Here is a 16893-nt window from a genome sequence, read left to right as displayed (position 1 = left end):
TGGAATTTCAACTGCCGCACCACAGCCTGAAGGGTCTGCAACTTTTCCACAGGGAGAAAAACTGTCACCTCTGAGGAGTCCATAATCAACCCCAGATATTCTAGGCGTTGAGTCGGCACCAATACTGACTTCTGAGTGTACATCACCCAACCAAAATCTCAGAAGGTCTGACAGGTTATAGACACGCTCACCTCTAATTCTGAGCTTGAAGTGGCCCTCAGAAGAAGATCGTCCAAGTAGCCCACGATAGCGATTCCACACTGTCTTAGCAGGGCCAGAATCAGGGACGAGCACCTTGGTGAACACCCTTGGTGCCGATGCCAGACCAAAAGGGAGAGCCACAAATTGATAGTGGTCCTCCCCGACAGCAAAGCGCAGGAATCTCTGATGCCTGGTGCATATGGGAACATGCAGGTATGCGTCCTTGATATCCAAGGACGCCAGAAAGTCCCCTGGATGGAGAGCAGCGACAACAGAGCAAACCGACTCCATCCGGAATCTTTGTAAATTCACAAAGCAATTGAGGGCCTTGAGGTCCAGGATTGGACGAACCCCATCCTTCTTTGGTACTATGAACAGATTTAAGTAAAACCCCTGAAACCGTTCCTGTACTGGGACAGGAATGATCACCCCGCGTATCAGCAGATACTGAACCGCCCCATACAGGGCTTCCTGACGGGTCGGCTGAAGCTGGAGGTTGGAGGGGAAAAATCTGTTTGGTGGGCAAGAGGGAAACTCTATCTTGTACCCTGAGGAAACTACTTTGCAAACCCACCGGTCGAAGATCAGAGATGCCCATTGGGTCACGAATTCGCAAAGACATCCGGGGGCAGACCTTCATGCGGACGTAGATTTGCTCCAGGATTGTTGGGCTTGTGAAACCAAGGACGCTTCTGTCCCTCGGCAGGTGCTTTATTGGCCTGAGATCGTTTACCGCTGGGCAGACGAAAAAAATGCTTGTGTGCGGTGAAGGAGGGCCCTTGCCTACGGCGTGGCTCCTTACCCTTTTTGGATTGTGGGAGCAGGGTACTCTTACCTCCTGTAGCATCTTTAATAATGTCATCTAGAGATGCTCCAAAAAGTCTGTCGCCCTTAAAGGGCAAATCCATCAGGGCTTTCTTGGAAGATTGGTCTGCAGACCAACACTTTAGCCAGAGCAGATGGCGTAACACCACCGCATAGCTTGAGGCTCTGGATGGCAAAGGAATAGTATCCAAGGCTGACTTGCAGACAAATTTTAGGCCCTGTACCAACTGGTCGACCAGAGCCACCTCGTCCAAGAGATCCTGACATGCTTTTAACCCATTGTGCAGCATTTTTGCCCATTCAGTGAGTGTCTGAGGCACCAGGGCCCCAACCATCGTTGGACGCACAGCCGAGCCCACCACTGTGTAAAGGTAGCGGGTGACCGCCTCAGCCTTCTTGTCCGCAGGGTCCTTGAAAGCAGGAGCCCCATCCACTGGAATCGTGGTTTAATCTGGAAACAGAAGGGTCCACTATCAGAGGAGAGGTCCATTTTTTCAGGAAACTCTCCTCAAGAGGGTAACGCACCGCCAAACTTTTAGGGACCGAAAAAACCTTCTGTGGTTTGTCCCACTCCTTGTATAAAAGTTTGTCTAGATAAGACACACAAGGAAACACCTTAGCAGTGCGGGTCGGCTTACGGAACCCGAAAGGGACCTATGCCTCTGTTGCTTCCGCAGACTCCTCTATCTTTAGAGTATCTCGCACTTCAGTGATAAGATCACCTACCAGAGCCTTTTCGCGTGCTGACCCGGACCCATCCCCTGGCCGATCTCCTTCCGCATCCTCAGATACATCAGAACCAGGGCCATGAGCCGTATCTGGGCCTGGCTCCGTATCAGAGTTGTCCCCAGAAGATGGCGGGGGAGGGGGGCGCTTTTTACCCCCCGTGTTCCCAGTGGCTAGGGTCAGTGACACTGACCCTAGCCAAATGCAAAACTAGTGAAAGACAGTCAGAAAAGATGAGTAGGGAAGAAAAATGTCAGACACCTCCACCTGAAAAACCATTCCTGTTTTGGAGGTCGTCTCATTGTTGCCCATCTAGTGCACCTGTTGTTAATTTCAATTAACATCAAAGCAGTTGAAACTGATTAAAAAACCCCTCTGTATACACCCCTCCCCCTCTGCTACTTAACTGACCAGATCAATATCCCAGAAGTTCTGATTCAAAGGTGTTCCTTTCATTTTTTTAGCAAACACCATACAGAATAAAATGGCTATTGTTGCAATATTTTATGTCACACTGTATTTGCACAGCGGTTTTTCAAATGCAATTTTTTGGAAAAAAATACACTTCAATTAATTAAAAAAAAATAAACAATAAAGTTAGCCCGTTTTTTTGTATAATATGAAAGATGATGTTACACCACGAGAATCATGATTTTTTTTATTTATTCTAAGCAAATAAATTGTGATTCTCATTTTAGCCAGGATCGTGGTGTAATTGAAAGTATTAATATGCTCTGTGTGTAAATTTAAAAATACTCACAATGCCTCTTACTAAATACTTTGGATTGTCTACTTTCCAAAAATGGGTCATTGGGGGGTATTTGTACTGTCCTGGCTTGTTAGTGTCTCAAGAAATGAGAGGTAATCAATATTCAATGATTGGCACCATAGCTTGTAGACTCTATAACTTTCACACAGACTAAATAATATACACTAATTTGGGTTATTAAGATATGTAGCAGTATAAATGTTGGGCCAAATTTATGAAGAAAAATTACTTATTTGCTAAATTTTATAATCGAAACTAAAATAAGTGTTTAGTTTTTTTAAATTTGCTCTTTTTCCGCTTATATCGCAAAATAAAAATAAAAAACTCAGTGGTCAATAAATACCACCAAAAGAAAGTTCTATTTGTGTGCAGTGTAGCATGACTGAGCAATTGTCATTCAAAGTGTGAAAGCACTGAAAGCTGAATTCAAGTGCCCTGTATTGAAGTGGTTAATATTGACTTAATAATAATGATGATAATAAAAAAAATGAATAATATTATAAATATAAATAATAATAATAATTATATTATTAATAACACATGAAAATTAATATGAATAATATCAAATATATGGGTTTATATAAAATCCTACACAAGGTTGTAGGGCACTTGCAGAGTGGCCTCATTCACTTGAAAGGGTCATGCTTGGCAGGTGCTACACCCACCAACCATAGCTCCTGCTTTGTCTGTGACATTTGTACACCCCTGGCCACTGCAGCTAAAGAGGGCGCGGTTGGGGTGATAAAACACGACTTAAAGCGGGGTTCCGGGCATAATTTTTTATTTTTTTTTGCAATCTCAGTTACATTATTATGAATATTCATTAAAACATATCAATAAAGCACGATCGGTACATAAACAGTTTCAAAAACGTACCTGCTATCATCTCAGGGATCTTGTGGCCGTTTCCATCATAGCTGTGGGCATTATGAAGCCCAGTTCATGTTTCTTCTTGGATTTTCCGAGAGAGGTGTATGCTGAGATTTTTAGGCACAGTAATGCCCAGAGACTCCTAGGAAATAAGTGTCATCATTTCCCAGGAGACAATGGGGTCTTAGGACAGGAAGTTCTACCACCTAGGACTAGGAACTAGGCAGATTACGAAATCTGCCTAGTAACAGCCATATAAAAGTGAGTAAAAAAATTATTTGTAAGAATTTTTTGTTTACATTAAAGGCAAGCTGTTTGTTTTTAGGGTGGAACTCCGCTTTAACTATGGGGTTTGACCACCCCCAAAAATGCAAATGTAAATGAACCCTTATGCCCTGTACACACAGTTAATCGATGAAGCTGACTGATCATCAGTCGTGCCTACACACCATCAGTTAAAAAACGATCGTGTCAGAACGCGGTGATGCAAAACACAACGACGTGCTGAAAAAAACAAAGTTCAATGCTTCCAAGCATGCGTCGACTTGATTCTGAGCATGCATTGATTTTTATACGATGGACGTGCCTACAAACGATCGTTTTTTTTTCTATCGGTTGGTATCCATCGGTTAATTTTAAAACAGGTTTAAAAAATTTTAACCGATGGATAAATAACCGATGGAGCCCACACACGATCGATCGTGTGTATGCGGCATAACTGTTCTAAACCCCTTATAGCGCTACTTTCACACTGGTGTGCTGCGGCTTACCTGCACCGTTGATGCAGCGCAGTGCATCTGCAACTTTCCTGGGTTAGTTGCACTTTGTCATATCCTGCAGGTGTGGTGCAAGTGCACCAAAACTCCTGCATTCAGATAGTGCACCAAACCTGCCGGATATAATTGAAGTCTATGGCTAAGCATAGCAGGAAAGCTGCAGGTACACTGCACTTCACACGCGGTGTGGCTAAACAGCAGCGCATCAGGGTAAAAGCAGCCCTATACTATTAGTTATTTACCTAACAAAATACATTTACATCTCTGGTTGTAACATGATAAAATGTGGAAAATTTCAATGGGTAGGAACACTTTTTCAAGGCAATGTATATGTGTGTATATATACAGCCATTAATGTCTAGACCGCTGGCAACAAAAGTAAGTAACCCCTAAGTGAAAATGTCCAAATTGGGCCCAATTAGCCATTTTCCTCCCTTGCTTTATCCAAAATGGAGATACAAGTTTTGCCTATAGTTCTACTTAAAATAAAAACAGTTTGCTTTTAGGCTTCATGTACACGGCTGCTGGTGGAAAACGGATGTTTAGGAGCAGTTGGGCGTTTTTTTTTCAGCTGCCCCTGAACTCTCCTCAATGTTATCTTATCAGTACATGTGCACAGGGTCGTTTCTAGGCAGTTAAGTTTAGAAGCATTTTTTTTTTAAAGCAAAAAAATGCGTTCAGGACGGATGGGATGTTCAGAGGCATTTGAAACGCCAAATGCCTGTAACAGCTTGTAAACACGTGTCTATGTGGTAACTCATGTTAAGCCGTGTTTCATTAACAGGCGTTTTTAATGGAAAAAAATATATTATTTAAAATGCTCCTAAACGCAAACGCGCCTTAAAATGGCATGTAAACGCTGCAAAACAGACGTTTTTAAATGTTGTTTACTATCTGTCTAGTTAAATAGTTCAGGGGAGATTGTAAAACATCCCGTGTACGTTAAGCCTTATGCTCATACACACAATCAGAAAATCGTACAAAAAATACTGATTTCGGAGCGATCGTATGATAATCTGATCGTTAGCACAGAGCTTTCAAGAGCCGATCAGGACAGTTCATCCGATATTATTTGATCGACCGTGCACAAGATATAATATTTGTACGATGCCAGATCGCATGTTTTTTTTCAACTCAGTACAGCTGTCATTCGAAAATGTAATACAGATGCATTACAACACATGACATCACTTTCAAATTTTTATTCTGTTGTATGCAAATTTTCGTGACTTTAGTAAACGTTTCAGATTCGATCTGAGATCTGGGCATCAGTATCACTTCTGCAGATATTTGCCAGCACACCATGGATCAATAAAATAGCATCCAAACAGATTTTTTATTGCAGAATCACATCTCAATGTGCTGCAGCGTTTCAGAGCCACGCAGGGCCCCTTCATCATGCCTGACAAAAGGGTCCTGCGTGGCTCCGAAACGTTGCAGCACATTGTGATGTGATCATGCAATAAAAAAAATCAGTTTGGACGCTATTTTGTTGATCCATGGTGTGCTGGCAAATATCTGCGTCGTGACTTCTGAACCAGTCTCCAGCTAGCCGTTGCTGTAGCCATGGCCGATCCGCCCTATAGGCTCACTATGCAAGTCGCTTAGGGCCCCGCAAAGCTGCGAAGGGCCCCCCAAATTACTAGAGGCCCCGCCTGGTGAGAAGTCATTTTCGGCCCCTCACCCCGCTTCTCAACTCGCTGGCTGCATGGGAGAAGAGGTAAGAAGTCATACCCCCTGTTTATCACTTTAATGTAAGATGTCATTTCCGACAGCAGAACACCCCCTCCCCCCCCCCGTTTCACTACTTTAATGTGACATGTCACTGGCGCCCCCCATGCCATTTTGCTTAGGGCCCCAGGGAGGTCAGGATCGGCACTGGCTGTGGCACCCAAATATTTCTGAAGCTTCGTCCAAGAACGTGTGTGATGGGAATATGGAGTATTTGTATCACTTCTGGTACAATCATTTTTATTGAAAGTCAAAAGAAAATACAATGCGAGTCATCCATGTCTTTAATATAATTGTAATCTATCTAATCGATTTGTATCCAATCAGGCAGGTCCTAGCATAAGACAGTTGAAGGAGATTAGAAGTGTGTGGCCAGCTTTATGGCCCATATACACGATCTGAAAATCCGATGAAAATGTATCGCTTTTGAAGTGATCATACAATTAGTACAGAGCCGATCACGGCAGTTCAGCCGATATTATCCGATCGGACAAACATGACAATTTTTCTACCAAACACATACCTCCCAACCGTCCCGGATTTCGCGGGAATGTCCCGCAATTCGCGACAAATCCCGCGAGCAGTGCTATTGTCCCGCAAATTCGCGGCACTCCCCCCCCCCCGTGATTACCGCGATTCATGCTAAATCCCTCGGCCCTGGAACCACTCTGATCCACGAAATTTCCCCCCCCCCCCCCCGCTGAACAACTTTGATCTGCCACCCCCCTCAACAACTCCGATCAACGGATTCCCCCACGCTCAACAACTTTGATCTGCGCCCCCCCCCTGCCCAACAACTCAGATCCACGGAATGAATTTCCCCCCCCCCCCACGATCCGCGGACCCCCCGCTCAAAAACTTTGATCCGCACCCCCCCCCCCCCCCCGCTCAACAACTTCGTTTGGGGGTATGCTCATCTGTCCCTCATCTCATTCTGAAGTTGAAAAGTTGGGAGGTATGCCAAACATGACATCACTTCCGATTTGTTATGCTGTCGTATGAGAATTTTAGTAACTTTAGTAACCTCTCCATTTTCAATATGTGACTAGCATGCCAAAAAAAAAAAACGGACGCTCTGTTGTCTGATTTTGGGAGTGTGTACTGGCCATTAGAGACCGGACAGGTTCTCTTTGAAACATAGTAAAGCTGAGACCCTCTGTCGCAGCATGTGGCTACATACAAGGTTTGTAAAGGACGGAGCTGCCTGTGCAGCCCCCATAGATGAGGAGCCCATAGATGACGAGTCCACCATAGATGAGGAACCCCACACACACGAGTCCCCCTTTAATAACAACACACTTCCTTCAAGCCGCAGCGCTACACGAGTCAGGTGAAAGGGGCGGAGGCGAGCGACACGCGGATGACCTCACGTCACAGGCCCGGCCAATAGCAGCCTCTTCTCGCTTCGTGACATCATGGACGGGGAAGCGGACGCCCCCAGGCTGGCTCCTCCCGCTGATCCTCAGCACCCCGCTCAATCCCTCCCAGCCCCTGAACTCCCCGCCGGGACCAATCAGAGCGGTAGCTCGGCGAGGGAAAGGCGACGGATGAGGCCCGCACGGTCGGGCATTATGAAAGACCTCGCCGCCAGCCCTTCCGGTAAGTGAGGCGGACGGCTCGGTGGTTGTGGGGGGAAGGCGGTCGGGGCCGCCGGTGGCCTCTTTAGGCCGCTCTACCCGAGATGCCTTGTGAGAGGAAGTGAGGCCATCTTTTCTGTGGTGACAATAAACAAGCGGAGAGTGGCCTTTCCGGAGCGTAGTGGCAGGCCGGAGCCTTGTCAGAGGTGGGGGGTGGTGTGGTGGGACAGAGGCTCTCCAGAGATTGATGTGTGTGTTCTGTGTTCATGTTCCCCTCAGGTTTATCTTCCCCCAACCCTCCCGCTCAGGAGGTCAAGGCAGAGGGAAACAGCAGCTCCAAGAAGAGAAAGTTGAATAACAGTAACAGCAGTGACAAGGACGACTTGGACTCTATCGCCCCTCAGAAGAACTCCTCGTCCTCCTCCTCCAATCACATACAGAAGAAGCTCCGCTTTGAGGACAGCCTGGACTTTCTAGGACTCGATGTGAAGATGGCTGAGGAGTCTCCCTCCTCTTCCTCTTGTTCTTCTGCCACCCCCCAACCCCTGAGGAGTAAGAACCTGCTCATCTCCCCTGTGGCTGCTGGCCACCATGCCAATGGGCTCACCAAAGCCTCCCCCGTCTCCAGCTTTGCCAACAGCAAGCCTGGCTCAGCCAAGAAGTTAGTCATCAAGAACTTCAAAGGTAGAGCTGCTTCTCTGTCCCCACAAATGGCTGTCTGGGGGGGTTTGCTTAGCTGATCAGATGATTACCCTGGTGGGGTGTATGCATGGTCAGGAATGCAAGTGGCTCTCATCTCTTTCTCTCATTGTACCTTAATGTGCTTGTAAACCTCACACAGGAAATCTGAACAAAGCACATCTTTCTACACTATGTACTTGTCTATCCAAAGCTCAGAGTGTGATGTTTCTCTGCTACCTGGTTCCTCTGTTGTCAAAATGTAAACATTTTTTCCTGATACCAAGAGATAGACAGGGGAGAAGAGCTCCAGAACACCGCTTGTGATTAACAGCCTCAGCTATTCTTGGGGGGAGGTGTCCTTGTCCCCATTCAGAGCTCTTCTCCATAAAGCCTAGTACACACAGGCTAAGTGTCGGCCGGCATCAGCTGGTTCTATAGAAACCGTCCGACACTTGGCCTGTTTGTACTGCAGTCGGTCCAGCAGAAGCCGACTGGGCCATAATCGGGGGGGAAGGTCTCCCGATCAGCGCACTAAGCCAATGACTAAGAGCGCCAGGGTTGCCAAGTTTTAGTAAATTTACAAACAGTTTGTAAAATCCATAATTGTTGCATTTGTCCATGAATGTCAGTTGCGGACATGCAGCATACATGTCCATAATGGACATTGAAGGACAAGTGCAAAAAAGTACGGATTTTACAACTGTTTGTAGAATTACTAAAAGTTGGCAACCCTGAAGAGCGCTGACCGGAGTGTTCTTGTCTATCGCACACTTAAAGGGGGTTGTAAAGGTAAGTTTTTTTTTTTTACCTAAATGCATCCTATGCATTAAGGTAAAAAAACATCTGACAGCACCGCCAACCATTGGCTGGCGCTGCTGTCAATCACATCGGATAACACGGCATGCGGGGGGGGCGGGGCCCAGTGATAGTCGGCGGCTATGCCCGCCGCTGTATCACGGGAGCGCGCTCGCAAAAGCTTTCCAACATAAGAGGGAGCTCGCATGAACGTGGAAAGCTTTTGCGAGGAGGAGCCGAGACAGCCGCCGAGGGACCCCAGAAGACAGGATTCGGGGCCACTCCGTGCAAAACGAACTGCACAGCGGAGGTAAGTATAACATGTTTGTTATTTAAAAAAAAAAAAAAATTCTGCCTTTAGTGTTCCTTTAATGGAAAACAAGGCGCATCAATAGTGGGTGCTGTAATGATTGCCAGCTGGAAACATCAAACAAGTGTACATATTTGCCAGCACACCAAGGATCTACAATTACCTTCCAAAGATTTATATTGCAGAGAGATCACATCAGAGAGACAAGTGTAACGTTTCTGAGTTGCGCAGGACCCCTTCGTCGCATGCCTGATGAAGGGGTACTGCACTTGTCTCTGTGATCTCTCTACCTTTAAAACCATTGGACAGTGATGGAAGATCCTTGGTGTGCTGGCAAATATGTTCACTGACCAGAGTGTTCTAGCGGGGGGGCAGTCCCCCCTGGCACAGCAGGGGAGATCACTATACTAACATCAGATAGTACAACAGCTCCTCCCGAGCTGTCGTGTTGTGTTTTTTTTTTTATTTGTCGTTCAGCCCTGCTGGGTTTAGTGTAAAAACAAAGAACATGTGTGTGTGTGTGTGAGAATTCTGATTCCCTACCCCCTACTTTGTCCAGCTGACAGATTCTGTGTGCTATAGAAGGCTGTACAGGACAGGTTGCCGCAGATAAATGGGTACAACGCGCGTTGGAGGATTTGTTTCACCCGAGGCCAGTCACTTCAATGAGTTAATGTAAGGCTGGATTCATAATCGCACCTATACATTTTTAGTGCATTTTGCAGATTTGCACTACAGAATGTGTTCCATAGGTAACCATGGTAAATGGACTGCAGTGCAAAAAGCACTAAAAATGCATAGCTGTGAATCCAGCCTTAGGGTTTACAACCACTTTATTGCTTTCCCTGCATTAAAGTGATTGGTTTGTTTCACATGGTGAAGATTTACATTCAGTTTAAAATAGAAATGTAAGGCCAAACAATTATGTATGTATATAAAAATAATTATAAATAATGGCCGCAGTGTGATTTGAAAGAGTCCTGTGCAATTTCAGTCCAGTTTAGGTGCGATTTCTAATCTCATATGCTACAATTTACATTGGAATCGCCCCAGAACCGTTGAACGAAATCCCACCGGACTGGCTATATAAGAGGTTTTTTTAAACCGTTAAATCGATGGGTTTAGTTTTACTTAATCATTTACTGCTGTTCAGGGGCTCTGGGCTCCAGCAAAATGGCAACCTTCAGCAAGAAGAAACGGGAGCGATGCTGGAGGCAATTTGCAGCACAAACTGATTCTTATAGCAATTATTATTGTGGAAGTATGTTCCTTGCAAAATAACTTATTTTTTTTTTTTTTTTTTTTTTATCATGGGTAAAGTTCCACCTCCCCCAAACACTTACCTGACGTTTCTCATGATCCAGGAGCTCTACTCTCCTCTTGGATTCACAGGCTACACTGAGAGCAGCATGAAGCAATATGCTCCTACTGCTGTCTGTTTAAAACCTGTCAGAAGAGAGAGAGAGAGAGAGGGGGGCGTGGCCGAGCCATGCTGAGTGTGTCTTTGGGGTCACACAGCCCAGCTCAGTAGCACACTTGTCTGGGTGCTCACATAGCTTGCTGATGGAGCACTCGAAAGAGAATAAGAGCAGGGAACGCCTCTATGCTGTATTCTTTGACCAGAATAGGACATGGTGTGTGTGTGTGTGTGTGTGTTGTGTTTTTTTTTTTTTTTTTTTTTTAGGTTTAAAAAAAAAAAAGACCTTTAAGTGGATGTGAACCCGATTCATGAAATTTGAGCTGGGCACATATATCTGCAGTATTTTGTTATCTCTTTTCAATGAGCTAAGTCTTAGGCCCCGTACACGTGACCGGTTTTCTCGGCAGAATCCAGCAAGAAACTCGATGGGAGACATATTGTGCCGAGAAAACCGGTCGTGTGTACACTTTTCGCCGAGAAACCCGTTGGGGAAACTCGTCGAGCCAAATAGAGAGCGAATACATTTCCTCGTTGGGCAATGGGAAAATTTGGCTCGACGAGTTTTCTGACAGCCGAACAAGGAACTCAACGAGCAAAACTATGTGTTTTTTGCCCGTCGAGTTTCTCGGTCGTGTGTACGGGGCCTTATAGCTCTCTTCTGAACGATTCCTCTGTTATCGGCCTGAACTCCTGACATATTTTTTGACTTTTTAGACAAAAGCAGCCTGAATCTTTTGTCAAAGGAGGTTGCTAAAATAGAGTAGCAGAGGGCAGCTCCTATTACAAACAGCTCTGAGAGTCTCTGCCTATGATGAGAGGGGGTGTGTGCCTTTCCTCCAATCAGCAATGTTGGCTATCGTGATGCCCAGACATCACACCCTGTGTTTACCAGGGAGAGAAAATGTCCTAACACAGGGTTTGACAAATTTGCTTGGAATCTAGGAGCCAACTAAAAAAGTTAGGAGCCAAAAAACGCACCCCTTCCCGCCAAGCTCGCGTGCAGAAGCGAACGCATACGTGAGTAGCGCCCGCATATGTAAACGGAATTCAAACCACACATGTGAGGTATTGACGCGACTGGTAGAGCGAGAGCAATAATTCTAGCCCTAGACCTCCTCTGTAACTCAAAACATGCAACCTGTAGAATTTTTTTAAACATCGCCTATAGAGATTTTAAAGGGTAAAAGTTTGTCGCCATTCCATGAGCGGACGCAATTTTGAAGCATTACATGTTGGGTATCAATTTACTCTTCGTAACATTATCTTTCACAATATAAAGAAAAATTGGGATAACTTTACTGTTGTCTTATTTTTTAATTAAAAAAAGTTTATTTTTTCCCAAAAAAAGTGCGCTTGTAAGACCGCTGCGCAAATACGGTGTGACAAAGTATTGCAACGACCGCCATTTTATTCTCTAGGGTGTTAGAATAAAAAATATATATAATGTTTGGGGGTTCTAATTAGAGGGAAGGAGATGGCAGTGAAAAAACACATTAGAACTGCTGTTTTTTGCTACTTGTTATGTAACCGGTAATGCCAACGGCCACCAAAAGATCGCCACTCCTAGATTCCTTCTGCAGGCCTCAGCTTCCTTCTGTGAAGGCCGCAAAGCCGCGGCCTCAATTACCGGCCGCCCTGCGCCGGCCGGTAATTGAGCCCGCGGCCTTCTGCACACCTAGGCTTCCTTCTGTGAAGGTCGCAAAGCCACGATTCGCCGAGAGATCGCCGTTATCTGTGGCGGGAGAGGGGCCCACCGCTCTCCTGCACCCTCCGCCGCTTACCGGAGCCGTCGGTAGCGGCGGAGGTGATCGGGTCCTTTCAGGTGCTGTGTGGGGATGCGGGTGAGGGCAAGATGGCCCCCACCGGTCCCCATAGCATTGCTGGGCGGAAGTGACGTCAAAACGTCAGTCCCACCCATGCGTCTTAAAGAGACATTTTTTTGTTGTCATTTTTTCAAATGACAAAATTTCCATTTTTTTTTTTTTTTGCATTGAAGTTTAATTATGAGATCTGAGGTCTTTTTAAGACCAGATCTCATATTTAAGAGGACCTGTCATGCTTTTTTCTATTACAAGGAATGTTTACATTCCTTGTAATAGGAATAAAAGTGATAATTTTTTTATTTCAGTGTAAAAAATTATAAAATAAATAAGAAAACCCCCAAATTTTTTTTTTAAAGCGCCCTGTCCCGACGAGCTCGCGCGCAGAAGCTAACACATACGCAAGGAGTGCCCGCATAAGAAAACGGTGTTCAAACCACACAAGTGAGGTATCGCCGCAATCGTTAGAGCGAGAGCAATCATTCTAGACCTCCTCTGTAGCTCAAAAAATTAAACCTATAGAATTTTTTTAAACGTCGCCTATGGAGATTTTTAAGGGTAAAAGTTTGACGCCATGCCACGAGCGGGCGCAATTTTTAAGCGTGACATGTTGGGTATCATTTTACTCGGCGTAACATTATCTTTCACAATATATAAAAAAAATTGGGCCAAATTTATTGTTTTATTTTTTAATTCAAAAAAGTCCTTTTTTTCCAAAAAAAGTGCGCTTGTAAGACCACTGCGCAAATACGGTGTGACAAAAAGTATTGCAATGACCGCCATTTTATTCTCTAGGGTGTTAGAAAAAAACATATATAATGTTTGGGGGTTTTAAGTAATTTTCTAGCAAAAAAAACTGTTTTAGTCTTGTAAACACCAAATCTGAAAAACACCTTCTGTCCTTAAGTGGTTAAGTTAATCTTTTCGAAAAAAAAAAAAAAAAATGCTCATCTTTTTGCAGGTAAAAAATTGCATTTGTTACACTTTTCTTGTAAAGCATTGCATCAGCAAAGATCAGAAGATCGCTGGTGCCATGCAGGTCTCCTGCAGACCTGTCCGTATATCTGTATACCCTTACATCCCATATGGCCAGGCAGATACACTGACAGGAACAAATCAATGAACTATCACAGCGCCATGGTAGTTAATTGAGAACTACAAGCCAACAACTGCAAAGGATGTCAGGGCTTGTAGTTCATTTACAATCAGAACTGTGCTTATGATGTGTTTTTCATGGGTCGTGACTCAAAAATGTAACACGTGTGCGTTATTGATGGCTTTTTGCGGTTTTATTTATTTTTCAATACATTTCAACAGTGAGGTGTGTGTGTGCGTGTGTGTGTTTTGTGTTTGTTTGTTTTTTTACGCCACAACGGAAGTGCAATGGACCATTGTGAAGACATGCATAGAATTTTTGAAGGGATGCATTTTTCCTTGATCTTTTCTTGCGCTAAAGGTGCCTGATTATGGGCACCAACAAATTGATATCATATAAAAACAAATATATATTTCTGTTTCGGCCAAGTGCATCACAAATTTTCAGTTTTGGCATCAAAATTTCCATTCGGTGCACATCTATGTTATAAAATAGAGTAGAACAAACCATTATAATACGTGACATTGTTTGAAAATGCTACAAGGTCTGCATGCCTTTTATCTCCTTTTTCATGGAAACTGGAGTGAAAAATAGCCTGTATTAGGTTAATACATGTAATAACCGTAGCATTGACCACTTCCCACCCGCTATATAGCAGAATGACATCCGTAAAGTGGTTAGGTTATCCTGACTGGGCATCATATGCTGTCCAGCAGGATAAGGTGCTTGCACGCCCCGTCTAATGACAGCTTGGTAACCAGGAAGTACCGACTATCGGCTTTTCCTCTACTCGCGCTGACAAGGTGCTGGTAGAGGAGAGCTGATCAGCGGCTTTCCTGATTTGGGGGGGGGGGGGGGGGGTTGCGCATTGCTTATCCATGCGGACTTACCAGGGATGCCAATCAGTACCCATTAGGGATACCTGTCAGTGCAGCCTCATCAGTGAAGGATAAAACCTACTTATTTACAAAATGTTATAACCGAAACAAAGAAACTTTATTTTTATTTTTCGATCTATTTATTTATTTTTATTTGTTAAGCAAATACCACCAAAAGAAAGCTCTATTTGTGGGAACAAAATGATAAAAAAAATCGTGCAGCGTTACATTGTCATTCAAAGTGTGAGAGCGCTGAAAATTGGCCTGGGCAGGAAGAGGGTGAAAGTGTTTATTTAAGTGGTTAAGCTTATAAATCTGTTTTTACACCGGCCCATTTATTTTATTTTTCTCTACAATTGAATAATGACCGCGCTGTCCAGCAAAAGGGACAGTTGGTTTGGGGAGAAACCATTTTAATAATGTCAAGGGTTCTTACAATGTTTAGCTTTAATATGGTTTCAAGTGATTGTAAACCCTCACCTTGTGAAACTACCCATTCAGTTAGCAAATCATTTGTGTATAGATATACAGACATTTTATAAATACTTTTGGTTTTGTTTTCTCTCCCCCTTTTATTTTTATAAGCGATTACAAGCTGAGCTGAGGGAAGGAGAAAGGGCAGCAAACTGATTTTTTCCCATTGAAATGCTGTGCAGGGGGTGGGGGAGGAGTATCAGGACAAGTCTTCTTATTAGAGGAGAGCAGGCTGAGTTTCCAGCACAGCTAGAGAACTGACTACGGTGTGGTCAGTTTTTAACTGGAAAGCAGAGGGACTGGCAGGAACACCAGGGATTTCACGCAAAGGAAAACAATATAAAGGGAACAGTAGACTTTTATACTACATGTTACAGCAGGCAAATATCAGGAATGTGAAATGCTGGGTTCACAAACTCTTTAACCACTTGCCTACTGGTCACTTTAAACCCCTATTTTGTAGACGCTATAACTTTTGCGCAAACCAATCAATAAACGCTTATTGCATTTTATTTATTTTTTTTTTTTTTTTTTTTTTTTTTACAAAAAAATTTGTAGAAATATACATATCGGCCTAAACTGAGGAAAAAAATAGTTTTTTTTAAATATATTTTTGGGATATTTATTACAGCAAAAAGTAAAAAATATAATTTTATTTTCAAAATTGTCGCTCTAATTTTTGTTTAAAGCGCAAAAACTAAAAACCGCAGAGGTGATCAAATACCACCAAAGGAAATCTCTATTTGTGGGAAAAAAAGGACGCCAATTTTGTTTGGGAGCCACGTCGCAGGACCGCGCAATTGTCAGTTAAAGCAACGCAGTGCCGAATCGCAAAAAGTGGCCTGGTCATTGACCAGCAATATGGTCTGGGGCTGAAGTGGTAAAGGAGTATGTATAGCTAGAACCTTTTTCATTAGCTTTGGAAGGAGTAGAGGAAAATTAGATCAGCTGTCAATTTTAATTTATTTTTTTATTTTTTTTATTGTTGCCCTACTGGAGGATTCACACTATTTGTCCTGGTTGCCATTGTTCAAAAAACTGTGTGAAATAAAAATGTTAGAGCTGTCACCAGAACAAGAGGTGGGGGTAAATCTTTCAATGGGGGCACAACTTGTGGTATCAAATCTTTAAGGGGGAAAAGTTCCACCACTCTTGTAGAGGTTTCCTAGAATGGATTTCAGGGCAGGAAGTGATACTCAATCTTTCTAAAGTGATATAGAGAGTAGAATATAATCTAACAGGGTTTTTAATCCTTTACTATTCTAATGGTAAAAAAAGGGGGACCCCCCCCCCCCCCCCTCCTACTGATTTTTGTATGTTTGCACACTGACAAAGAAAAGATCATACTAATTTTAATGGTAGGTTTATTTTAACTGTGAAAGGTGGAATACCAAACAAAACTATCCAAAAAACGCAAATTGATTTGTATTTTAAAGAGTGAAATAAGTATTTGACCCCCTCACAAAACATGACTTGGTACTTGGTGGCAAAACCCTTGTTGGCAATCATAGAGATCAGACATTTCTTGTAGTTGGCCACCAGGTTTGCACGCATCTCAGGAGGGAAATTGCAGATCCTCTCATTAGGACCTTAAGGTTTCAAGGCTGACGTTTGGAACCTTCAGCTCCCTTCACATTTTCTATTGGATTAAGATCTGGAGACTGGCTAGGCTACTCCAGGACCTTTTTTAAAGTGCTTTTCTTGAGCCACCCTTTTGTTGCCTTGGCCATGTGTTTTGGGTCATTGTCAAGTTCTCACCCAAAATTTGATGGTACATGGCTCCGTCCATCCTCCCTTTTTGATGCGGTTTAGTTGTTCTGTCCCCTTAGCAGAAAAACACCCCAAGGCATAATGTTTCCACCTCCATGTTTGACGGTGGGGATGGTGTTCTTGGAGTCATAAGCCTCGAACACAGGATTTGTGTGATGATTGACTGTTGTCAGT

At 43.8% G+C, this 16893-nt stretch overlaps 1 protein-coding gene across 1 annotated transcript in view; it reads left to right on the top strand.

Moving 5' to 3' along the window:
* Window positions 1-7298: 7298 nt before the first annotated feature.
* CUL4B (cullin 4B) overlaps window positions 7299-16893 on the top strand; it is an 83329-nt gene continuing 73734 nt past the window's right edge. Inside the window, exons 1-2 of the mRNA XM_040323947.1 lie at window positions 7299-7497; window positions 7755-8159. Of these exons, the coding sequence (XP_040179881.1) occupies window positions 7314-7497; window positions 7755-8159 (589 nt within the window). The 5' untranslated portion in view covers window positions 7299-7313. The remainder of the gene's footprint in view (window positions 7498-7754; window positions 8160-16893) is intronic.

Source organism: Rana temporaria, chromosome 9 (genome assembly GCF_905171775.1).
Source record: "Rana temporaria chromosome 9, aRanTem1.1, whole genome shotgun sequence".
NCBI classification, from domain to species: domain Eukaryota; kingdom Metazoa; phylum Chordata; class Amphibia; order Anura; family Ranidae; genus Rana; species Rana temporaria.
The sequence above is the reverse complement of the archived record's forward strand: the minus strand, read 5'-3'. Positions and strand labels throughout refer to the sequence as shown.